This window comes from Tenrec ecaudatus, chromosome 2 (genome assembly GCF_050624435.1).
Source record: "Tenrec ecaudatus isolate mTenEca1 chromosome 2, mTenEca1.hap1, whole genome shotgun sequence".
Lineage (NCBI taxonomy): Eukaryota > Metazoa > Chordata > Mammalia > Afrosoricida > Tenrecidae > Tenrec > Tenrec ecaudatus.
In genome coordinates, this window is record NC_134531.1 from 8,845,673 (window position 1) to 8,872,387 (window position 26,715).

General features: G+C 48.3%; 1 protein-coding gene across 1 annotated transcript in view; it reads left to right on the forward strand.

Moving 5' to 3' along the window:
- The first annotated feature begins 885 nt into the window (after positions 1-885).
- LOC142439508 (palmitoyltransferase ZDHHC11-like) overlaps positions 886-26,715 on the forward strand; it is a 47,574-nt gene continuing 21,744 nt past the window's right edge. Inside the window, exons 1-4 of the mRNA XM_075541922.1 lie at positions 886-964; positions 7,273-7,376; positions 20,778-21,002; positions 25,795-25,970. Of these exons, the coding sequence (XP_075398037.1) occupies positions 886-964; positions 7,273-7,376; positions 20,778-21,002; positions 25,795-25,970 (584 nt within the window). The remainder of the gene's footprint in view (positions 965-7,272; positions 7,377-20,777; positions 21,003-25,794; positions 25,971-26,715) is intronic.

The following is a 26,715-nucleotide window of genomic DNA, read 5'->3' on the forward strand; positions in this document are numbered from 1 at the left end:
GGATGGATGAGTGCATAGATGGATGACTGAATATATGTGCATAAGAATGGATGGGTGAAAGAGTGACCTGCTCATGCATGCATGGAATCAGTAGGAACCACCTGGTTGACACCATCAGGTTTGGACAGGAAAGTCTAGCACCTCATGACACTGGGGGATGGAGAGGCTGGTGTCCGAGACCTGCTTCCATAGGGTAGCCAGTGCCTTCACCCCGCTGGGAGAAGTCCTTCTGGACCTGCCCAGTGGGAGGGGCTTCACCTTCTAGGGGACACAGTAGCCCAGATCCAGGTGTGTATGTGTGTGTGTAGCAGGTCTCTTGGGGTACACCTGGTATTCCAGGAACCTGGGGAGACCTTCTTGTAGTGCATGATACCCGGGCCTTCACTCCAACACCTGCACCAGGCAGGTCACCGGGAACCTCTGCAATATGGGGCCAGGTTCCTGGACTAGCCCTGAGGTGGAGCCGGGGGTAGGTAAGTAGGCAGGACTTTCATCACCACTGTGCCCCCATGGTCATGTCTCTGGTCCAGGGACATAAGTAGACTTGATTTCTGGTGACTCACCAAAAAACCTCGCTGCCATCAAGTCAATTCTGACTTATAGCCTTATAGGACAGAGTAGAACTGCTCCTACTGCTTCTGAGAGTTTCCGAGACGGTAGCTCCTGATAGGAGTAGAAAGCATCCTCTTCCTTTCACAGGGCAGGGGGTAGTTTGGAACTGCGGACCTTGGGACCAACAGCCTGACACATAACCTATTGCACTCCCGGGGCTCCTTTGGTTCCTGATAGGAAGGTTGCAAGGGTGCAGCTTGAGGTACCGGGACCTGACTCAGAGACCTAGGCACCCAGAAGGTGAGGCCCAGCCCCTACAGTCTGACAGTACTGATGGGGGATGGGGAGGAAGGTGGCAAAGACCCCATGGATGCCCTCGACCAGCAGGTGGCTGCCAGCCCAGTGCAGTCAGGTGGGTCAGGACCCTGGGGGGAGGGGGAGAGTTCCTCTGCAGTTCCTTCCTCTTCTTCATCCTCCTGGGGCACCTCCTGGCGAACCATGCACACCCCCCTTCAAGCAAAGAGGAGCCCAGGGATGGCTGCCAGGAGCTCACACTCGATTGCAGGCAGAGGGTGCCCCCGCTGCCCTGACAACAACAGAGAAACCACAGGGTGAGAAGTATTGCCCTGAGACCTTCTCAAAGCCTTAGGCCAAGAAATCCACCCCCTGCGAGTCTTCTTAAACCCAGACGAACGGAGCTTCATACATCAAAGGCACCAGCCTTGAGTGCTGTCTGGGGTGAAGCTATCTCTGTGGGATCCAGTTGACTGTGGCAACCTGGAGGTTAGAGGGGAGCCTTAGGGGTGCGCGAGTCTGCGGTGCGGGAGAATGGTCGCACAACCCAGAGAATGCCGTCAGGGTTGCCCAGGTGTGTGGGGAGAGCTGCTGAATTGGTCTAAGTTCACAACAACAATGACACAAGGAAATGAATTACACACGCACGCTCACACTCGCACCAAACCCACTGCCGTTGATTCCTACTGGGGGTGCCCCCAAGCGTTTACAGAGCAGAGCTGCACCTGGGGAGGGGGGAATTTGGTAGCCAAGCCTTTCCTGCGTGGTGCCACTGAGTGGATCTGCATCTTCAGGACCGCTGACGGCAAGGTTGGCAGTTTGAAACCACCAGCCACTCTGAGGGAGGAAGATGAGACTTTCTGCCCTTGCAGAGAGTAACAGTGCATGGTTGCATTGAGTGAATCTGCCGCACACAAGAACTCTTTAAATTGTTGGAAAACAACGATGTGACTTTGAGGACTAAGGTGCCCCTGGCCCAAGTCTTTGTACTTTCAATGGCCTTGCTGTTGTTGGTAGGTGCCACTGAGTTGTCTCAGACCCATAGGGACCCTATGCCCAACAGAACAAAACACTGCCCTGTCCTGCGCCATCCTCACACTTATTCCCACGTCTGAACCGTGGATGCGGCCAGTGTGCCAACCAGCCCCTTGAGAGCCTTCTTCTTTTTCGCTGCCCCTCCACTTTGCCAAGCAGGACGTCTTTCTCTAGGGACTGGGCTCTCCTGACATATGTCCACAGTATGTAAGATGAAGTCTTGCCATCCTTGCCTCTAAGGAGCACTCTGGTCCTCCTTCTTCCAAGACAGCTTGGCTTGTCCTTTTGGCAGTCCATGGTGCTTTCAATATTCTTCTCCAGCGCCACGATTCAAATGCATCGATTCTTCTACGGGCTTCCTTACTTCCAACTGGAGTTGTCCGAGAGGTGGGCCTCGGTGAGATGGATGGACACAGCGGCTGCAGCAGTGGGCTCACATATAAGAACAATTGTGAGGATGGTGCAGGACCAGGCCGGGGTTAGTGCTATTGTCCACTGCCTGGGTGGCCAGGCATCGGAATGGATCTGACGGCATGTCACAACAGCAGTCACCGTCTCAGAGAGCCACAGGAGCAGTTCTACCCTGTCCTATATGGTCGCTAGGAGTCAGCATAGACTCGATGGCAGGGACTTTGGTTTGGGGGAGTGAGTCAAGAGCAAGTAGTCTTATTTCTTGTAACTGTCAGGTCAGGCTCGATCCCGTGGCTGACAGAATGACAACCACAGGGGGTGTTGCCCTCCACACAGGGCCGAAGTGGATGTTGAGCAGTGGGTGGTTTATGTGCTAACTCTAGGACGTGTGCTAACACTTGCGTCGCCTACAGACACTTTCCCCACCCCCCTGGCTATAGCCTATAGCCCCTACCCTGCTGAGTCCTAGGTTGCAGGGGGAAAGGGCCAGCCCCCACAACTAATCACGGGATCAGGAGGCACAATTGTATGGCGATAATAAGTAAAGATTATAATGAAGTCATAGAGAGCATGAGAGATAGAGGAGAGAGTCAAATAAAGAAGTCAGACACATTTCATGGTAGCATGCTCACCTCCTGGATGGCCATGATCTTACCAGCCAGGTCTGTGCACAGCGTGGGCCAAGGTGAGGTGGGACAAAGACCTGGCAGGAGGCTGGAGGACCCGGTTTATTGCTAACCAAGGGTTATATCTACTTCAGGAGGTGTGATTACAGGTAAGCACACATCACAGGTAGGGGCAGTACAATAGGCATACACATTATAGGAAGGGGATTACAATAGGCATAAGTGTGACAGGAAGTGGATGAGCTAGGGGTGGTTACATCAGGGTAGGCCCATGTGGCTTCTCCAGCTTCCAGGAGAAGCCATGGGTCTTGTCAGTAGAGCATCTCTCAGGAAGTGAGCAGAGAGTCTCTTCTGTCTCCAAGAAGGAAATCCAGAAATTCCCATAATTCTCAGGAGAAGGCCATGCCCACACAGAGGCCTCATTGGCTATGGCCCGATTGATGGGCTAGACTCCACCCCTTCACTCTTAATCCTCTCTAGTCCCAAACTGACACCAGATGATGTAACTGCCACAAGAGGGGTGAAGAGACGCACGATCTCCTCAGAGAGGGCAGCATGCCCAGCCAAAAGGGGCAAGAGGACTCTGATGGGAGGAGATTGCACCCGCGTGCAGAGTGGAACCTCAGTGACCAGAGGACTGACTCGGTTTGCTCTCCCATCAAAACCGAGGATTATGAGTGGTGACCAGGGGTGGGGAGGAAGGACAGGAGGTGGGTTTTGCATGGGGGTGGGCACTGAGGTGATGGGAAGCGTGAGGGGATGCTTTGAGAAAGGCTGAGCACAGCTGGTCCACATGAAGGACCCCACGCGTGTGATCATTGAAGCCCACAAGCAGAGAGGACTCTGGGATGTTTTTCTCTTGGGGGAAATTCCTTGACTGAAGCACCCACAGAAGCCTGTTGTCCATTGAATCGATTCCAATGCTTAGCGACCTTATGGGAGAGCCTACAGCTGCCCCATAGATTTCTAAGGTGACACTTTTTCCAGAAGAGATTGCCACACCATCCCCCACCCCACCCCAAGGAGGGCTGGTGGGTTTGAACCACAGACATTTAGATTGGGTGCCAGATGCTGTTCATAGTGCCACCAGGTTCCTTGTACCCACAGAACAACAACAACAAAACCCAAACTCACTGCCATTGCATCTACTCTGACTCAAGTGACATGTAGGACAGGGTACGCCTGCCCTTGTGGGTGTCCGAAGCTATAACTCTTAACAGGGGCACACAGCCTCCTCTTTCTCCCGAGAAGCAACTGGTGGTTTGAAACTGCTGACCTTGAGGTTAGCAGGTCAGCAGTACATACTTGTGTTCACTTGGACGATGGCCACCGAAGGACCATTATATGAAAGCCAGGTAGGCCTGTAACAGCTGCACATCCTCAGATGCAACCCAAGTGTCAAACCAGGAGAAAGGGACACAGGGGGAGAACCTGGCCAGGTGTCCCCTCCTCAGCTCCTCATCCCTGATGTGGGCAGGGCAGGTTTGCCTAGAACCAAGAGAGAGAGGAAGAGGGGCTGGGCTGAGACCCTCTCTGGGCCTGTGGGCACCTTGCCTGGACTTGGAGGTGCTCTCTGGGTGCCCCTGTGTTAGTCCGGGTGGACTAGAGAAACAAATCCAGACATACTCATGTGTGTGAGAGAGAGCTTTAGATCAAAGAGCAATTGTAAACTGAGAAAACATTCAAGCCCAGTCCAGATCAAGCCCCTATGTCTGATACTATTTCATAAATTCCTCTCAGACTCACGCAGCACATGCAATGATGCCAAATGCAGGAAGATCGGAGGCCAGTGGGTGGAAAGTTCTGTGGATCTGGTGGCAGTGGAAGCCTCTCAGCGCTGGCGAGGGTCTCCACGTGGCTCCTCATTTGGAAGGTGAAGCAGAGAGTGTGTGGTCCACCTTGGGGAGAGAGAAAGCCCCCAGAATCCATATGAGAAAGCCACATCCACAAGGAGGCAACATTGGGCCTGATTGACAGACTAGACTCCACCCCCATTATCTATCTATCTATCTATCTATCTATCTATCTATCTATCTATCTATCAAGTTGACATGAGCCAAGGGTCTGTACTTCACCATTCTCTCTCCCTGAGTCCCCTCGACCTTGCTCTAGCCTAAGTGGACAAGCGACTCCTGAATGGGGCCTCTTGGGAGGGGCAGGGACTGACTCTCCCCCCTACTAGATCCCCAGCCTCCTCTCCTCTGGGCTTACACAGCATCCCTATAGAAACCTAATGTAGGAGTGCAGAGGGCAGCCTGAGGGTTCTTGGACCTCAGTATACCTGAGGCGGGGGGGCCCAATCAGATCCCAGTCCCGGACAGGCTCTCCAGCCCTCCCTGAGAATGGTGATGCTGTCCCGCACAGGGCATGACCCGGATGGAAAACAGGCCCTGCCCACGCAGCTTCTGAGTGATTGACACAGGGTCAGGTACGCAGGACCGTCTGCACCACCTGGCCGTTCTTGCGTCCTTCTGGGGGTACAACCCGCTAGAGCAGCATTAGAGCTCTTTGGAGGCTGGGGTGAACCGGGGGAGGGCCCAACCATGGCCATGCAGCCTGGTCACAGGGCAGGACACAGGGCACTAGTGCTCAGGCTCCATAATCCTTGTCTTTCATCTGTCCATCAGCACCTCTCTCCTCCAGATTCCAAGCATAAACCAAGCATGCTGCGTGCCCCCACCCCGGGGGGTGGAGAGCCAGGTCTCAGGGGGCCACAGAGGTCAGGACCACCTGGAAGGGGGCCCACAGGGGAGTCAAAACCACCCCCTCCCCCAGAGTGGGCCCCAACTGAGAAGTCGGTATGTCAAACCAGCGGGGATCCGTTCCTGGTTACTAGTCCCGACTCCCTCAGAGCCTGCAGACCAATTTGTCCCTCTTGGGTACCCCAGACTTTGAGGGGCTTCTTGGGGACTGCTGTGGTGGGCTCGAGCTTTCACTAGAAAGGAGTGCCCGTCCTGCTCCTTAGTTGCGGCGTGGTTATGTGCACGGGACCAGCAGTTGGAAAGCACCAACCGGTCTTTGGGAGAAAAATAAGGCTTTGGACTCAAGCAAAGAGTTAGTCAGCAGTCTGGGAAACCTACGGGGCTGTTTGTTCTACCCTGCCCAGTAGGGTCGCCATGAGTCAGAACTGACTCCATGACAGTTTGGTGAGGTTTCGCTGCGCCAGGCTGCCTCTCCACTAGCAAGTTTCAGGGCACGTGGGCCCACACGTCCCCGCAAGCTCTCAGACGTGACCTCTCTGAAAGACAGGTCAACAGGAGGGGTCCGGTCCCCTGGGAGCCGGGAGCCCGGTGGCTTGGCAGGAGGCCGTCTGGCGCAGTGGCAGGAGTCCCAGGACCACGGTGGTTCTCTTACAGACCCCCACCCAGGGGACGCGAGAGCTCAGCTTTGCAAAAGTGCTATGGGGGGAGACACTGGATGGAGCAAGACATGGAAAAGTAATAATAATTTATAAATTATCAGGGGTTCATGAGGGAGGAGGAGGGGGACATGAGCTGATACCAAGGGCTCAAGTAGAAAGCAAATGTTTTGAGAATGATGATGGCAACATATGTACAAATGTGCTTGACGCAATGGATGGATGGTGATGAGTTGTACGAGCCCCCAATAAAATGATTAAAAAAAAAAGAAGTGTAGGCCCTCTTCAGCTGCCAAGCTGCTAGTGTGGCGCCACCCAGGCACGTGGGGGCTGGACCTGTTGGTAAATAGGTGCCGCCCACCCCCTTACTGGCTCTTTGTATCCCTTTGCCACACACTGAACCCACACAAGGCGCGGTCAGGAGCTGGGCTTCCCATCCTGTGAAAGCCATGCAGCAAAGGAGACCCAGGCCAGGACGCTCCTCTGTCAGGTGGGTGGGATATGTGAGGGCTTCAGGGTCCGTGGGGCGGGCGCCTGTGTCGTGGTGTCAGCTGGCGCCCCAATCCGCAGACTCAACTGCCCTGGATCCACGTCTTGGGAATATGTCTGCAGCCCAGCAGGGCTCTCAGGGACCAAAGGGGACACCTAGCAGGACAGGCTGCTGTGACATCCCAGCAGGGTCCAAGGCCTGGGGCAGAAGACAGGACACAACATCCCTGAGCACAAGCACGAAGGGGGGTAGGGCTTTCAGGGATCTCCGCGGCCTTAGGGTGCAGGAGCAGCAGCCCCAAAACCAACATGGCCCGAGGCTCAGGTGACCTGGGTGGGTGGGTGGGTGGAGCAGCCGCTCCCAGGCACAGTGGTCTCAGGATGTCCTGGCAGGTGAGGCTAAGGCTGGGCATCCATCCCAGGCATCATCCTTCAAAAACAGCAAGCCTCATGAATGTCCCCTCCCTGGGGGGCCGTCAGAGGCCGAGGCCCCCCACTCCTCCCCAGGCCCCAGTGTGAAGGCGCTGCAGATAAAAGTCCCAGAGCCCTCCCTTCAGATCTTTCTGGGGACCCTTGCCTGGCCTGCCCATGCAGCTCTCGCTCCACCCACGGTGAGTAGGATGATCAGCTGGGGACCGCGGGACTGAGAGTGCCGGGGTCCCGAGATGCTCCGTGCTGGAACTTGAGGTGCGGGGAGGCCCCACGAGGAGACAAACGCCCATCACGTCCACTCACGCCTGGACCCATTGAGCAGCCCTGGAGGGCAGGGCGGCCTCCTGGCCTAGCCAGGCTTCCCTGCCAGTTCCCGGGAGCTGAGGGACCTCGGTCCCCTCCTTCAGGCGCCTACCTGGGAGGAGCTGCAGACCCTCCCCCACGGCCTCTGGGTGGGCTCTGCTCGCCTGGTGGACCAGGCGCATGCCACCCCCGCCCCCTTCTCAGAGGCCGAGCAAGGATTGTGGGAAAAGATGGCGGAAGAGCAGGGGTCCCAGGACCGCCTCCCCCACCGGAACAGCTACTGAACTGGCCGGAACGGTTGGAACCAACACTCTTATTAAGGAACTCTGGAGCCCAGCGGACCACGTGAGCATCCCGGCAGGAACCCCTCCAGGAAGAAGCTGGTAAATTTCTGTACCTTGGCCTTTCCTGTAGCGGTCACCCACCCCACCCCCACCCCACGACCAGGCAGCCATGGAGACAGGGCCTTGTACCTTCCTGGGGGCTCACTGCTGCCAGGCCGGGCCATCAGGACACTTCGTCCTTGAGAAATGGAGAAATCCAGATGGTCTTGTTTTGATCGCTGAGAGCGGAGGGGGCTCGGCACAGAGGCCAGCTCTGATTTCTTGCCCAGGGCCCTGAAGGTTTTCCCTTCTCTTGGGCATTTAGAGATGGCATTTAGAGACGCTGTTCCCTCCCTTTCTTCTTCCTTCCTGTGGGCAATCTTTGTCAAATTAACAGGTGACGCAAAGATAAGGAAGAAAAACTTCACTGCTCACACACAACAAGGAGTATACAGGTACAAAAATAACTTGGAAACTTCGAAAACATGTAGCTCCAGCCCTACCAAGCCAAAAAAAAAAAAAAAAGAGAGAGAGAGAGGAATCTCTGAGGAATGGGAGCATTACGCTTTGGTAGTGACCTCAGCATAATTACTAATGCAAAGTTGACCAACAACAAGGTGGGTCCTGGGCCAATCCCTCCCCACAAGGGCCTGTACTTCACCAAACACTATGTCTTCCTCTGCACTGTTGACCTCTTCCCATGTGCAAAGCCAGTCTCTCAGACAGTGCTCTGCTGTGGTGCATACGGCTATTGTAGACTGGTTTTTGAAAGTGAATACCAGACCTTTTATTCTTAATGTTCTCCTTTGGAATCTCTATAGAAACCCATCCTGCTGGTATTTTAATAATAGTAGCCTCGTTTAAAGCATGAGAACAACATGTAAACTACCTTAGATTGGCAAACTGACAGATGGGTGGAAGCGAACATGCAATGGAAACAGGAAGGTAACACCTATTCAAAGGGTTAAACAGACTTATGTCACAGAAGTCACTCCTGAGAGAGCTCAGGTCTTAGAGTGATTTGTCAAAAGCATTAAATCAACTCTCCAAATTTTCAGTGACCCAAAGGAACCATAACAAAGAACTGAAGGAAATCAGGCAAACCATGTCTAAACTAAATGCAAATACTAGCATAGATCGATGGAAATTATAAAAGAGATCAAAACATAAACTCTGGTGCTGAACATACAATGGCTGAAATGAAAATATTACAGGGATTCAATAGCAGATACAAATGGGCAGAAGGAAAAATCAGCTAAGTTAGAACAATGGTAACTAATCCAGTCTAAGGACCTGAAGGAACAAACCATTATAATAAACAGATGCTGAGTGCCCTGCCAAATGCCATCTGATTTACCAGCATCTGCATATGGGATACCCAGACGATGTGAGAAAGGAGCAGAAACATATTAGAAGGCATGAACCTTCACATCCAAGAAGCCCCAAACTCTACACTCTAAGCAAGATAGACCCAAAGAGATAGATCCACACCGAGACATGGCATGGTTATATTGTCAAAATCCAAAGAGAGAATTTGGAAAGCATCTAAAAAGAATGACTTGTCACATACCCAAGAAACTCAGTAAGATTATTAGCTGATTTCTTCTCAGAAACCATGGAGGTTAGAAGGCTGTAGGAAGATAGATAGATAGATAGATAGATAGATAGATAGATAGATAGATAATATCTTTAAAGTCTTGGAGAGGGGCTATCTCCATTAAGAATTTTATGTTCTGCAAAAATATCAAGAATGAAGACAAGAGTAGGGCTTTCCAGATGACCCAATGCTGAGGGTGTTGGTAACCAGGAGAGCTAACTATTCTACAAGCTCCTTACAAGAATTGCTGAAGGGAGTTAGTTCTTCAGGCTACAATGAAAAGACAAAATCACTTCTACAGACTCATCAAGTTAACTTTATGGGTAAACAAAAAGGCCAGTGATATGCTGGGTCACTTCCCTATTTTCAATGATGGCACTGAAATGAAATCACTTACTGTGGCTGGCTCATCATCCTACCCCTGCAGTTCTTTGGACTTGAGCCAGTGGTCCGCTTGCTGCATTGCTGCCTGATCCCGGGGGTCATCTGACCTGCCTGACCTTGGAGTCATTCCCCCTTGCAGTCACAAGCCTGCTGTCTGACCTGCCAATCTTGGAAGTCCTCAGCAACTTGCCTTCTATTTGTTTCTGCAGCCAGAAGCCTGTCATCTGACCTGTTGTGTTGGGTTCAGCAACCCCAATAGTTACTTAATCCAGAGGAAGTCTTCAGCCCGACACCTGACATTCGCCTGCTTCTACAACTGTGAGCCATTTAAACCTTTCTCTCGAGATATACATGTGCAAGCTTCACCTGTTTTGCTTCTCTAGAGAACCCAGCCTGAGATATTTGGTACCAATAGTGGTTCTAGAGAAACAAAATCATACAGATGAGTTCTCGAATTGGTCCTTAAGTCTGATTAGTCTTAAAGGCACTGATAAATCCATCTCCATTAATGCTGACAATTTTTATGACAATGAGTTTTTCGTTTTTGTCACTGTTAAGCAATGGTGTGAGGCGGTAATATTAATATGCACAATATCACCACCAATAGACAAAGTAGTGATATTAAGTGTGACTCTAGGTTATGGCATGTTTGATAGTTTCTGAAATTTCATCAGGATGAAAAGCATAGGGAAGCTAGTAGTTTGCCCCAAAGAGATGAGCTCAGCACTTTTGTGTCACAGCTCAAGGCTCACATAAATGACATCAACGTTTCCACTTGTGCCCTGAAATAAAGCCTTATTTTTTTTTTGTAGTAAGAGTTGATATACTGAACACCAAACCAGGGTCTTGTCTAAAAGTGACTGAATTATAGCGCTAACTGATTCCTCCACCTCAAATAGTGTCTGAAGCTACAGTGAGAGAATTGACTGGGATGAAATGGGATCCTGAAACTTGATATGGGGACATAGGGGCAGATAATCCAGATTATTAGGCCACTAAATTTCATTGAATCTCTCTTGCCAACATCACCACATCTCCCATCTGAAGAGATGATTCCATATTTGTCTGCTACATTATTAGCAGTAAAACCATGATATTTTTCTGTGCATGTGTGATGAGACTAACTTCACCCTACCTGCTGATAAGGAAACACCTTCTCATCCTATAACTAGCCCCAGCAAGTCCCCAAAGGGAAAGTGAAAATGGTGACTGACTCAGGAAGAGGTGCTCTATAATCTTAAAGAATCACTAGTTTCCTAATATGTACAAGCAGAGACCTGGAGAAAATGGATGTGTAGGCATGGCTTTTAAGGGCATGGAACGATGGTGCAGGGAACATAAGCTTGGAGCAGCCTGGGCTAAATGATATGGGCCCACTAAGCACAGATTCTTCATTCAATGCTTTAACCGAGATGTGAGAAAGGAAATTAAAAGCTCATTTGGTTGGTTCACTGAAGTATGGACTGTTCTGTGGCCTACAATAAATCAAGTTGAAATGCTAGACTCGCCCAGGTCTACTGCAGAAGCAGACGCCCAAAGACCTAGGGAGATTAGCATATTTGAGTGGATACAGAATACTCTCTGGACACCCACACAGAGTACGCAGAGGACATGTCTTCTACCAAATGATAGAAACAGATTTTTGGAGGGAGCCCCAACACCCGTGAAGACGGCTGTTATTGCTATTTTATGTAAGTCAGTGTGGACAATGGGAATTGTCTTAATAAAATTACAACACCTAGCGCTCCCCATGTACAAAGATAAGGCATAGAAACTTCACTGATCACACACTACAAGGCGTATACAAGGTACAAAAATAATTTGGAAACTTCGAAAACACATAGTTCCAGCCCCCCACCAAGCAAAAAAAACAAAAAACCCTTAGGGATCTCTAAGGAATGGGAGCATTGCGCTTCAGTGGTGACCTCATGGGTCACTAGTGATTGGACCCCATGGTGCTATGTGCCAAATGGCAGCACTTAATCAGTGAAGACAAGTGGGCACAGTTACCATAATGGACAGCAGAGTCGAGGTAGTAATCAGAATAGTTTGATTCATGGATTGATGGTGTTGGCTTAGGGATGACATTGACAGGAAACCTACTAAATATTTATTTGATCTGTACACGAAGAAGGATTCTAAGTCAAGTGAGTAGCAAGTAACTTGAATCACCAAAAGAGAAAGTCATAGCCACTCCATTAGCTTCTGGACTTCGGCGAGTTTACAGACCCACAAAACCCTTGAATTAAGGAGCGGCCAGGGGCCCTTGAGGAGGAGGGCCCACTATAGCACCAAAAAATGTATTCTGTAGTCTTTTTCCTAACCTTCCCCAAAGAGATGTATGACCTTTCTAAGAGGGATTACACCACTGTTCATTGGGAAAATGAAATAATCAGATTGGGTAGGGGGTGGCTAGTAGATATTGGCTCTGAATTGACACTCATTCCAGGAAACCGCAAATGTCATTGGAACCCATCAGAATAGAGGCATATGGGAGCCACGTTATTAGTGGAGCCTTGACTCAGTTGCATCATACAGCGGGTTCAGTGGGCCCCTGAAACCATCCTGCAGTTATTTCTGAGTTCCATATGCGTGGTTGGGGTCTAGAATACTTAACAACAACGGAACTCCAAGACATGAATCCTTGACAAGAGGATTAAGAGCTATTGTATAGGATAAACCAAGTGAAAGCCAAATATCTTCACCTAGGAAAAGAGTAAATCAAGCGATACTACCATCCTGGCTGGAGTGCAGAGATTAGTGTCACCATCAAAGATGTGAAGGATGCAGGGGTGGTGATTCCCAGCATATCCCCACTTAACTTGACTATCTGGCTTGTGCAAAAAACCCCAAAAAACCAAACAAATGATCTTAGAGGATGACAGCAAATTATTGTAAATTTATACAGATGAGTCCAATTGCAGCTGCTGTTCCAGATGTAGTTTCATTGTTTGAGCAAATTAACATATCTCCTGGTACCTGGTTTGCAGCAATTTATCCAGCCATTGCCTTTTGATTAATTCCATTCTCATAAGATCACCAGCAGCACTTGCCTTTAACTGGCAATGGAAACAATACACATGCACAGTTCTACTTCATGATTTGTCAACTCCATTGGGCCTCCACTCAAGTACTCCCATAAAAACACTGTGTTCTAATAACCCGGCACTCTGTGATGCTCACTTTCCCTGACATGATCGATGAAGACAAAATGGGTGCATAAGCAAATGTGGTAAAGAAAGCTGATGGTGCCTGACTATCAAAGCACCTGGGGTCGTAAAGGCTTGAAGATAAATAAGTGGCCATCTAGCTGAGAAGCAACAAAGACCGCATGAAAGAAACACACCAGCCTGTGTGATCAAGAGTTGTCCATGGGACCAGTTATCAGGCATCAAAGATCTCAAACAATTATATCGATGTGAATGAGGGGGCGGGCAGAGTGGAGATCCAGAGCCTATCTGTAGTCAATTAGACAACCCCTTTCAGAAGGGTCACGAGGAAGAGATGAGCCAGCCAGGGTTCAGAACAGCACCAATGAAACACACAACTTTCCTCTAGTTCTTTAATGCTTCCCCCCAACGACCACCATCATGACCCCAATTCTGCCTTACAGATCTGGCTAGGCCAGAGCATGTGCACTGGTGCAGGTAAGAGCTCACAGCACAGGGAATCCAGGACAGATAAACCCCTCAGGACCAATACTGAGAGTAGCAGTGCCAAGAGGGGAAGGGGAAGGTGTGGGGAGTAAGGAGGAACTGATCACAACGATCGACATATAATCCCCTCCCAGGGGGACGGACAGCAGAAAAGTGGGTGAAGGGAGACAGTGGTCGATATAAGATATAAAAAAATTATAAATGATCAAAAGTTCGTGAGGGAGGGGAGGTGGGAAAGGGAGGGGAAAATATTAGGATCTGATACCAAGGACTTAGGGAGAAAGAAAATGTTTTGAAAATGATGATGGCAACATATGTACAAATGTGCTTAACACAATGGATATATGTATGGATTGTGATGAGAGTTTCCAATAGATTGATTTTTTAAAAAGATATATCAGTTCTTTAACATTATATCATTATTTAGTCGGCAGGGAACTTGAGCGCTTTTTTCTTCCACAAGATGTCACAGTACATTGTCCATTTCATTGATGACATTATGTTGATTGGACCTAATAAGGAAGAAATATCAATGACTTTAGATTTATTGTTAAAACATCTGCATGCGTGGGTAAGGTGAGAAATTAACTTGAAGCACCTTCCACCCAAGTGAAACATGCACGCAAACATCATGAGAAATTAACTTGAAATACCTTTCACCCAAGTGAAAATTTCAAGTGGGGTAGCCTGTAAAAATATTCCTTCTAAAAGAAGGATAAGTTAGTGCACCTGGCCCCTTCCATAACTGAAAAAGAGACACAACACCGGGCCCTTAGATTTTGGAAGTAGTAGATCCCTCATGCCCACCACTTGTCTGTCTGTCTGTTGTGCTGTGGTGGCTTCTGTGTTGGGTTGGCCAGCTGAAGTTTGTTGAAGTCTGTTGCTGAGGAGTGAGCTGATTGTCACTGGGGAACCCCGAGATTCCTGAATTCTTACTGAGTTGGTGAAGATTCCCCATACAGACTTTTTTGAAGTTAGCCTCATTGATCTATTTCCATAAAGCTATCAGGAGAAATACTTACACCCAGTGGATCACTAAGCATGTTCACAACCACAAGGAGATGTGTGGGCTGATATCCTCAGGCTGAAAAGACTGGTCTTGGAAAGGGCCACAAATCCCACCACAATTATTGGTGGTCCTTTCTGTACCCCTGGAAGAAGGCATCACACTCTCCGACTCCACCATCACACTAATATACATAATGTTTATAAAATTCAAGCCTAATACACCGTTTAGGACAATCAGGTTTACTTAAAATATATATATTTTTAAAAGCAGCAAAGAAAGAAAAGATTGAAATGGATGTCAGAAGAGACTCTGAAACTTGCTCTTAATCACAGAGCAGCAATGGCGAATGGAAGAAAGGATGAAATCAAAGAGCTCAACAGGAAATTTCATACGGCAGCCAGAGAAGGCAAAGTAAAATATTATAATGATATGTTCATAGACCTAGAATTAGAAAACCAAAAAGGAAGAGCATGCTCAGTATATCTTAAACGGAAAGAACTAAAAAATTCAAGCCTTGAGTTGCAATATTGAAATATTCTAAGGACAATATATTGAATGATGCAGGAAGCAGCAAAAGAAGATGGAAATAATTCAGAGTCACTACACCAAAAAGAATCTGTTGCCGTTCGACCGTTTCATGAGGTCGCATATGATAAAGAACCAATGGCGCTGAAAGAAAAATTTTAAGCTGCACGGAATCTCCAGGAATTATTGGCATATGAATGGAAATGTTTCAACAATCTGACCAAGCACTGGAAATTCTCGATATTCTGTGGTAGGAAAGTTGGAAGACGGCCATCTGGCTGGAAGAGATCCATATGTGTGCCCTTTCCAAAGAATGCTCGAATTATAGAACAATATGATTAATGTCAGGAGTCCAAGGTCAGTAGTTCCAAACCACGAGCCGCTCCATGGAGAAAAACAAGACTTTCTGCTCCTGTAAAACATTACAGTCTCAGAAACCCATAGAAAGAGTTCTTCCATGTCCTGTGGATGGCTATGAATCGGTAGTGACTCTAAGTAACATAGTTGAGTTGCTTGAGATATTAATGTCACACGCAGGTAAAAATTTGCTGAAGATCAACAATAGCTGACGGGGAACTGTCAGAGGTTCAGGCCAGATTCAGAAGAGGAAAAGTGAACAAGGGATATCATCGCTGATGGCAAATGGACCTTGGCTGAAAGCAGAGAATGCCAGAAAGATGTTTACTTGTGTTTTATTGATCGTGCTAAGGCATTTGAATGGGTGGATCATAACGAACTATGGGTATCCGTGAGAAGCATGGGAATTCCAGACGGCTTCATGGTGCTCGTGATTTTACATGAGTCAAGAGGCAGTAAGTAGTGCGATCAGAACGAAGGGATGGTGCATGGATGAAAATCAGGAAAGATGTGTGTTAGGGCTATATCCTCTCACCATTTGTGTTAGGCCAGGTTGACTAGAGCAGCACATCCAGTGACATTCATACTTGTTTAAGAAAGCTTTATATCAAGAAGTAATTTTTTAAAAGAGGAAAATAAAAAGTAATTGTATATCAAGAGGGCATCCCAGCCCAGTCCAACTCAAGTCCCTACATCTACATGCATAGTCGCTATTTGGGTGGTTCTCGCAAAACCACACAAAGTTCTAACATTCGATACCCAGCTTCGTTTCTAACATCAAGACCGTATTTTCCAAATGCTGTTCCGTCCTCTTTGTTGGGTTGGAATTTTTGCTTTCCAGTCACCAATCAATGCACCTTGGTTCTGTGTTTGATCAATTTCAGACTGAAGATGTTGGTAGAATTCTTCGGTCTCTTCAGCATTAGCCTTAGTAGCGGGTGCAGACATTTGAATTATAGTTGTATTGATCAGGTGTCCTTATATGGATGGACACGACCCTGTCACAGACAGCATTGTGCTCCAAGGTAGAACGTGGACTGTCCTTTCTGAGGGTGAATGCAACTCCACTCCTCTGGAAGGTGTCATTCCCAGCACAGCAAACTGTAGGATTTTCTGTTTCAAGGAGGCCAATGATAGTCCATTTTTAGCTCTCCACACCCAGGATATAAATATTTATGAGTTCCATTTCATTTTTAATGACTACTAATTTTCCTATATTCATACTTCATACATTCCAAGCTCCAATTATTAACTGATGTTTACAACTGGTTCTTCTCGTTTTGAGTCATGCCCTATCAGTAAATTGACTATTGAAAGTTTCGTGAACTGCCAATAGAATGAAGAAATCTGTCTAGGAAGAAGTACAAACAGAGTGCTCCTTGGAAGCCAGGCTGGTGTGAGTTCCTCTCAAGTATTGGTGGCTTGTTGTCAGAAGAGCTCAGTCCCTGGAGAAGAACATTGTCACCGACACAGCAGTTACTGCTGGGTGCCATCGACACCCCACAGCGTGAAACCCTGCCTGGCCCTGCACCATCCCCATCATCATTCTTAGGTTGGAGCCATTGTGGAAGCCACTGGGTAAATTCATCTTGTCAAGAGTCTGCCTAATTTTTGCTGCCCCCCATTTATCAAACATTGCTTCTCAGGGGGCTGTTCTCTTCTGATAACATGCTCAAAGTACAGGAGATGGGTGTGGGCCACCCCTGCTCCAGGGGCGTACTTCTTCCAGCACAGATTTACTTATTCTCCTGGCAGTCCATGGTACTTCGAGTACTCTTTGTCAACCCCATCATTCACATGCATTCGTTCTTATTAGGTCTCCTTGCCCACCGTCCAGTGTTCGGCTGCCATTCACCCAGTTTTCAGCTAATTCCTCCAAGTTGACAGTCTATTTGTGTGTTTTTTGTTTTGCTGCCCCTCCACTTTACCAAGCATGATGTCCTTCTCCAGGGCACTGTTCTGATAACATGTCTAACATACGTGAGACACAGTCGCCAAGGAACCTCTCTACCAAGCCTCAAAGGAACATTCTAGCTGCACTTCTTCCAAGACACGTTTGTTTAATCTTTTGGCAGTCCACGGTGCTTTCAGGCTTCTTTGCCAACATCATAATCCACATGCATGCTGGAGCTATGGCGCTGGTATTCCAAATGCCATCAGGATCTCCCAATGTGAGCGGGTGTAGGCAGAGCTTCCAGACTATGGAGACGGAATGGGCTGTCCACTTCTGAGGGATTCACCCCTGAGAAACTGTATGGCCTATCTGCAGGCCTTACTAAAGACCGAAAAACCCACCATGGGCCAAGTCACCACATGGCGTGTGCTACCCACCATCAATTGGGTGTTGTCTGAACCAGAACATCCTACAGCTGCATGTGCCCAGCAGCATCCCATAATTAAATGGAAGTAGTATGTGCAAGACCAGGCTTAATCAAGGCTTGAAGGAAAAAATAAGTTTCTCAAAGCAGTGGCCTAAATGTCTATGGCCTCCACTCTTGTCACAGTACCTTCCTCTTTCTAGTCTGCACCTATGGCCTCGTGTGGAGTTCCTTCTGATCCATTGGCCAAGGAAAGGAAAACCCATGCTTACTTTACTGGTGGTTCTGCATGACGCACAGGTACCACAGCAGCGGCGCTATAGCCCTTCCTGGAATGTCCCTGAAGGATGGTGGTGAAGGGAAATCCTCACAACGGGCAGAACTTTGAGCAGTAGATGTAGTTGTTCATTTTGGTCGATGGTAGAAATGGCCAGCTATACATCTGTATGCTGATTCATTGGCTGCAGCCAATGATTTGATAGTATTGTCAGGGTCGTGAAAGAAGCATGCTTGGGAAATTGGAGACATGAAAATGTGGGGAAGAGGTATGTGGTTAGACCTCTTTGAATGGGCAAAAATATAAAATAAAGTGGCTATATCTGTGCCTCATGTTAATGCTTACTAAAGGATTACGTCAGCAGGGGAAGATTTTGAAATCAAGTGGACAGGATGATACAGTGTGTGGAGACCAGTCGTTCTCTTTCCCCAGCCTCTCCTGGTTTTGCCCAGTGGGTGCATTGACAGTGTGGCCTTGGTGGCAGGGATGGCGGTCATGTGTGGGCTCAGCAAGTTGGGCTTTCATTCACCAAGGCTGACTTGGCCACTGCCACTGCTGAGTATCTCGGCAGCAGAGACCAACCCTGAGTCCAAGATACAGGAACATTCCTGGGGAGATCAACAAGCAGCCTGCCGCAGATTGATTACATAGGACCACTTCCATCATGGAAAGGGTAGTGTTGTGTTCTTATTTGAACAGGTACTTTCTCTGGACGTGGGTTTCCCTTTTCTGCACTTGATGCTTCTGCCCAAACGATTTGTGGACTTAAAGAAGGCCTTATCCATCCTTGTGTTATCACAAACAATAGTGTCTTGGATTAACGGGATCACTTCACAGCAAATACAGTATGGCAATGAGCCTATGATCATGTAATTCACTGGTCTTACTATGTCCCCCATTAGCCTGAATAGCTGGCTTCATAGAACAATGGAATGATCTTATAACGACACTATTACAGTGTAGTTAGGGGGTAATACCTTGCAGTGTTGGAGCAATGTTGTCCAGGAGATTGTATGTGCTCTAAACTAGAGGCCAATATATGTGCTCTTTCTCCAATAGCCAGGATTCACAGGCCCCAGAACCAAGTGGTGGAAATGGTGACCGAATTCACTATTATTCCCAGTGAGTCACTCACAACATTTTTGCTTCTTGTCCTTGACTCATTAGTCTCTTTGGGTCTGAAGGCCTTAATTCCAAAGGGAAGTCTATTCCTACCACAAGACACAGCACCGATTCCATTGAACTAGAAATTAAGAATGCCTCCTGACCTGGCTCCTCATGCCTCTAGGTCAACAGCAAAGAAGGGAGTTATTGTATTGGATGGGATGGTTCATCCTGATTACCAAGGGGAAATCAGGTTGATATTACAGTGAAGGCAAAGAAGAATGTGCCTAGAATCCAGGAGATTACTTAGGACATCTCTTAGCACTACCATGCTCTATGGTTAAAGTAAACGACAAATGACAGCAACTATTTACCCAGACCCCCAGGCAAAGAACCACAACAAGCTTAGGTGCTTGCTGAGGGCAAAGGATATATGGATCTGGGAGTGGAACCAGGTAGTTCTAAATACTAGCTGGCACCAAGTGACTGGTTGCGTAAACAAGAAATGTAGTTGGTTTGAGTATACCCTTCTTATATGTAGGCATCGAATCCTTTGAAGTTGCTTACTTCTAAAATGTAAGCTGTAAATGGGCTTAGCATAGTTTTGGTTGTTCCTGTGCAACTTGATTATACTGCATTCAGTGCAAGTGTAACTTTATAGTTACATTTATTTAGATATTGTGTATAGTTTAAGGAGATTAGTACAAGTTCCCAGTTGACAAGGGGTGGACTATGATAGTTGAGGTTATTTGCCAACTTGACTGGACCAGGATTCTCAGTGGTTTGACAGTTAAGATCTAGAAATCGCCCATGATGAGACCTCCTTGGGGACGCAGCCACTTCTGATAGAACCGGGTGTTGTGGGGAACTTATTTGCCTTTCTGCTGGGTCTGGGTCTGGGTCCTGAGCCAGAGCTCATCATCCAGCCAGCACGCTGATATATTGCATGCAGATCCTGGGAGTCAGCAGTAGCCTGCCATCTCCCCTGCTGACCTTGGGTTCATTTGCTTCTGCAGCCAAAGGACTGTTGTCTGACCAGACCCTTTCGGGTCCATCAGCCCCTAAGCTACGTGATTCACCGAGAAGCCTCCAGGCTGACATCTGATCCACGGACTTGGAACGTGCCTGTTTCTACAATTGTGTGAGTCATTTCCTTGATGAAAACCTCTCTGTGTCAATACACAGGGGCTCTGATGGTGTAGCGCTTACATGTTGGACTGTGATCCACAAGGTCCGCAGTTTGAAAACCCCAGTTGCTCCTTGGGGGAAATTGGGGGATTTCTACTCCCTTAAACAGTTACCATCTCAAAACTCACAGGGGGCAGTTCTAGCCTGTGCAGCATCGACTCTGGCAGTGAGCTTGTTTGTTTGTTATTTGTATATATACAAGTGTAAGCCTCACTGGTTCTGCTTCTCTAAATAACCTAGTCTAAGGCACACAGTGAGCCCATGTTTACTTTGATTACAGGGCACTCTGACACTAGTCTGAGTTCTCACAATCCACCTGGGCCATGTGTCCATGTTGTCCTTCTACAGGTGACCCCATAAGACATGACCAAGGGAATGTGACTCAGGTCTCACTGGGTGAGGCTGGGCAACTCTCACAGGAAACATAGAGGATGATGCCTGGGGGTTGCAGGCAGAACCCACAGGGTGGGGCCCCATGAGGACCCCATGAGTGCTCCCTGTTATGATGGCCTTGTCTCTCTCCCCTTTACCCCTTGCAGATGGGCCTCTGTGGCAGGAAACCGCAACAAGTCACCCCCAAAGCTGACGCAGACACCCCGAAAAAGGTCTTAAAGCCACCCCTGTTGTCCAGAGTGAATGGTTGGTCCCTGCCGCTCAACATGTTGCAGGCTGTGGCCTGGACCACATTCCTGGTCCTGACCATCACCAGCTTTGGCATCTTCATTCCCCTGCTGCCAGGTTTCTACAGATACCTGGTCTACAGTGTATCCTTAGTGCTCTGGGTGGGCACAGTGGTCTGTATAAACCGAAGATCGGTGCTGAGGGATAAAGAGAATGGCTTCCAGGGTACACATGGCCCAATGTGTCTGTCTTTGCCCCAAAATGTGTCCCTGCCTCGTGAGATGTGTCCCTGCTTGATGATGGATGGTGGGGAGGCATGGACCAGTGTGTTAGTCCAGGTTGACTAGAGAAGCAAATTCAGTGGCATTCATCTCCATGTGTAAGATAGAGCTTTATAACAAGATGTAATTAATTATATATCAAGAAAACATCCCAGCCCAGCCCAACCCAAGTCCGTAAGTTTGATACTAGTCCGTAAGTCCTTGTTAAGACTCATGTATCCACAGGCTCCCTGTGTTTTGCCTGCACCTGCAGTTTGGTAAGCCTCTGCTTGCTCAGGGCCTCTGGCCCAATCTGCCAAGACACCACCATCCGAGTAAAAAAGTCTCAGCTTCTCCCCACCACCCTCACCCCACCCCCACTTTTATACATTTTCAAGTTGGCATGAAATTATCTATCACAATCAGAAATCAGATTGGGGCATGAGGAGCCCTTAGGACAGCAGACCAACATTCAGGGGAAGTTCACATTGCCAACAAAGAGGACCATCACAGAGAAGACCCAATTTCCAAACTGGTTGTTCCCATAGGGATAGCTGTCATTACTACCTGCTTCTACTGTTGCCAAAACACCACGTGTGAGTGGCTTTAAGAAACAAAATTCATTTGCGCACAATGTAGGAGGCCAGAAATACGGATGCAGGGTCCCAGGCACCAGGGAAGGCTTTTTCTCAGCTTAGGTTCTGTAAGAACCTGCCTAGTCTCTTTTCAGCCTCTGCGCTTATCCCAGAGTCCCCTTTGAGATCTCCGCATGTCTTGACAGCCGTCTTCTCCAGAGTCTAGGAGGTTTCCAGCACAGGACCCCAGGTCCAAAGGATGCACTCTGCCCCTGCTCTTCCTTCTTGGTGGCATTAGGGCCTTCTGAGCTCTGACTGTTGGTTTAATCTCTTTTATATCTCAGAAGAGAGTGATTCAGGATACGCCCTGATCCTGTGACTTGCCACTGGCCTCATGAACGTAACTGCCTCCAATCCTGCCTCTTTAGCATCTTCGTCATCATCATCGTTAGGTGCCTTCCAGTCGGTTCTGACTCATGTTGACCCTATGCAACACGGCCCAGTCCTGAGCTGTTGTTATGCCTGAACCCCTTTCTCGACCCTTCTTGTCAAAGGTCTGACTCCTTATCACTGCCTTTCCTCTTTACCAAGCATGGTGCGCTTTTCCAGGGAATGGGCACCTCTAATAACAAGTCCAAAGCATGTGAGATTGTGTTAGTTTGGGTAGACTAGAAAAACAAATCCAGAGACACTTATATGTGTATAAGAGAGAACTTTATATCAAAGAGCAATTGTATATTGAGAAAACATCCCAGCCCAGTCCAGATCAAGGCCATAAATCTGATATTAGTCCATATATCTGATACACATCCATAAATTCTTCTTTAGACACATAATGCATGTAGTGATGCTCACACAATGCATGCAATGATGCCAGATGCAGGAAGATCACAGGCCAGTGAGTAGAAAGTCTAGTGGATCCAGTGGTGTTAGAAGCATCTTGGCACTAGCTGGGGTCTACATGTGACTCCTCCAGCTCCAGGGCTCTGGCTCCATCAGTGTAGCTCCAAGTGTCTTGTCAGCAGAAAGATGAAGCAGAGAGAGTGGTTCTGGCCTGTGGAACAGGGTAGGACTGCCCTTGTGGGTTTCTGAAACCATAACTCTCTAAAGGAGTAGAAAGCCCAATCTTTCTCCCGAGGAACCACTGATGGTTTCAAACTGCTGAACTCATGGTTAGCAGCCCTAACACATGGCTACTCCCTTCACATGCATAGAGGTGATGGAAAATATCGCTTCATCCTTAAAGTGACATCCTTGCTCTTCAACCTTTTAAAGAGCGCTTGTGCCGCAAATTACCCAATACAATGAACGCATTGTTGGATCTCTTGACTGCTTCTTCCATGAGTGTTGATTGTGAATCCAAGCAAGACTAAATCCTGGACAATTTCAACCTTTTCTCCGTTGATCATGATGTTACCTATTGGTCTACTTGTGAGGATTTGGGGCTTCCTTACATTGAGCTGTGATCCATAGTGAAGGCTGCAGTCCTTGATCTTCATCAGCAAGTGCTTCAAGTCCTCCTCGCTTTCAATAAGCAAGTTTGTTTTATCTGTGTATTGTTGATAAGTTGTTAATAAGTCTTCCTCAAATCTTAATGCCTCGTTCTTTTTCATACAATCCATCTTCTCTGGTTATTTGTTCAATATACAGACTGAAGAAGTATGGTGAGAAGATGCACATCTTTCCTGATTATGAAACCACACCCCTGTACCATTCCCATAACTGCCTCTTGATCCGTGTACAGGTCCTGCATGAGTATATTGAGGCATTCAGAAATTTGTTATGAGCACATGCAGTGTTCTGGAATTCCCTTTCACAGTTTGATACAGTCTACCCCAGGGGTCCTCAAACTTTTTAAACAGGGACCAGTTCACTCTCCCTCAGATCCATTAGAGGGCCAGACTATAGTTAAAAAAAAACTGTGAACAAATTCCTATGCACACTGCACATATCTTATTTTGAAGTTATAAAACAAATGGGACAAAAACACCCAGCAGGCTGGACAAATGTCCTCGGTGGGTCGCATGTGGCCCGCGGGCGGTAATTTGAGGACTCCTGGTCTACACAGTCAATTACCTTGGCATAATCAATAAAATGCACGTAAACATTTTTCTGGTATTCCCTACTTTGAGCCAAGATCCATCTGATGACAGCAATGATACCGCTCACTCTACTTGCTCTACTGAATCTGGCCTGAACCTCTAGCAGCTCCCTATCAATGCACTGATGCAACCAGTGTTCAATGATATTCAGCAAACTCTTACTTGCATGTGAGCTTAATGATATCGTCTAATAATCTGAACTTTGTTGAGTCACGCACACATATGGATCTCTTCCAGCCAGCTGGCTAGGTAGCTCTCTTCCAAATTTCTCACCATAAACAAATGAGTGATTCCCGTGCTTCATCAGCTTGCTTAAACATTTCCATTGGTATTTATAATAGATGATTTCATTTCAACTTGAAGGTGTCTGAAAGTGTACGGGTGGAATCCAATCTGTCAATCAGGTCACAACCTGATGATGCCACCTTGGGGTGTGGCCTTCTTAGAACCGTGGAAAATGGGAACCTCAGTTGGTCTCTGCTCCTTCGCCTTCCTGCTTGCTGGCTTTTGGCCACTGACCCTGAGAGCTACTGGTGTCCTGTCTTGTTTCCACCAACCTTGGATCCACATGACTCTGCACCCACCAGCCTAGGATCTTCCTGCATTCTGCATCGTTGCATGTCATTCCGTGAGTCTGAAGAAGGACTTACAGAGTGGTATCAGACCTAACGACTTGAGTTAGACAGGCTGGGATGCCTTCTTCATATACAACTACTTCTTGAAGTAAAGCTCTGTCCTAAATGGAGATGAGTGTCACTGGATTAGTTTATCTAGACAACCCAGCCTAAACACACTATTCTATCAATTCCTCTGTCTTGTTTTTGGCTAATGGCTTTGTGGTTCTTAATCATATGCTCCCTTCTCAAATGGTGGAGAGTCATCGACTAGTTCTTTTTGGTACAGTGACTGTAGTCCTTCCATATTCTTTTTTATTTGTGGTTGATGATTTTTTTAAATCAGTGATGTCATTGGGAGCTCTTACAGATATGATAACATTCCACAGTTCCATCACCTCAAACAGTATTGTACAGTCGATACCACAATCAGTTTCAAAACATTTTCTTTCTTGAACCCTTTGATATCAGCTTCCACCCCCACCCTACCCACTAGGAACCCCCTTTTTTTGTTAAAATCATTTTATTGGGGACTCTTACAGCTATTATCATGATCCATACATACATCAATTGTGTCAAGCACATTTGCACACTTGTTGCCATCATCATGTTCAAAACATTTTCTTTCCACTTGAACCCTTGGTATCAGCTTCTCATTTTTTTCCTCCCTCCCCCACCCTCCCTCCCTCATGAATCCTTGATGTGTTCAGTAGTTCACTAAGTCAGACCTATTCTTGCGATGCTCTTAGAATCTGGGTGGAACACACTCAAGGTCCCATGTTAGTTTCTGTGGACTTGCTTTAATTTTTTTCACCTTAAAACGTCATCTGTAGCCTCGCTGAGGCTAGGATTTACAACACGCAAGATAGTTACACCAGGTCACAAAATGGGAAGATAATTACAAATAGCGCGAATCTGGACTCGGCCAGGTTGACACGTACTTGAGGTGGAATGCGGGGGACACACAGTTCAATCTCTATCAGGCTTTAACGCATATTGTAGGAGACATGGTTTAACTGGTCACAGCCCTCCCTAATGTGGAGGGTTATGCTCAGCAGATGCTGGGTGAGGCAGCCCCTCTGCTGCAATGTGGACACCCCAGGACTGGGCCAAGGTCAGCTGCCTTTGGTCTGATGTGTCCCCCACTCCCTTTGTCACTCGACCTACTCAAGGGTGTATTCTGTGCAGGCCCTGGAGACCCGTCAGGCATTGATAGCCTGTTTCTGGCCTGACAGCTTGTCCGCAGGGCAGAGTCAGACCTTCCCAGGGGTGTGGGGTGGACACACCAAAGGGGGCCGCTCTTCATCTGCCTGCTTCCTTTTGGGGCCCAAGCCCCTCGGTCATGTGAGGTGCCCTGGCCATGCTTCCTTGACATGCCCCTCAGCTGGCCAGTGGGTTGTTCTTGTTCCACTTTGTGGTCCACATGATCGCCGTGTCCACCGACCCCGCGGAGCCCAACGTGCGGATCAAGAACTACAACAGACCTATGCCCCTCTTTGACCGGACCAAGCATAAGCACGTCATTCAGAACCAGTACTGCCACCTGTGCGAGGTCACCGTGTGAGTCCCCCACCCCGGCCTCAGTCCCCATGCATGGGTGCCCTCCACCCCACCCCGCCAGGATGTCTCGATGTCTGTGAGGTCATCATGGAAGGGGCTCCCCTGCCCTTTGCCCACAGTCCTCATGGGTGCCCTCCACCACATCCTGACCCCTAGGATGTCTCAGGACCAGGCTCCAGGGTCTAGAAGCTATCCCCAGGTCAGGTCTCAAGGTCCTGCTCATTCCCATGCAGGGGCCTGGTGGGGTCAGGGGTGATCATCCAGGGAGCGGTGCTGGGCACCATGTTCTGCATCAGGTAAATCCTCGCAGTCCCTGGTGAAGTGGACACCATGCTGTCCCCATTTCACAAACGCAGGGAGTGAGGCTGGGAAGTCCGGGGCTGGGCCTACGGGCCGGAGCCAGCTCCATGCAGTTGTAGGATCTTCTCCTACAGGCAGACCAGTCCCCACTCTGGTTGGCCCCTGTGTCCAGAGTGAGGGTGGCTTCTTTCCCCAGGGAAGGGGATGCCAGCCTGTGGTCTACCTGGGTCTTGAGTGACCAGATGACCTGGTCAAGGGCTGCACCCCTTCCCTGCCCCCCGCCCCCGGGGCTCCTGTCTGTTCTATTGCCCTGACCATCTTTCCTTGTGTCTCCTCAGAGATGGTCGCCTCTGCCCGACTTAGGCCTATCCCAGAGGGACTCGTGGCTGGGGTGTCAGGGTATAGGCAGCCCCTGGGGGGAGACCCCGGCTCTGACTCACCCGCC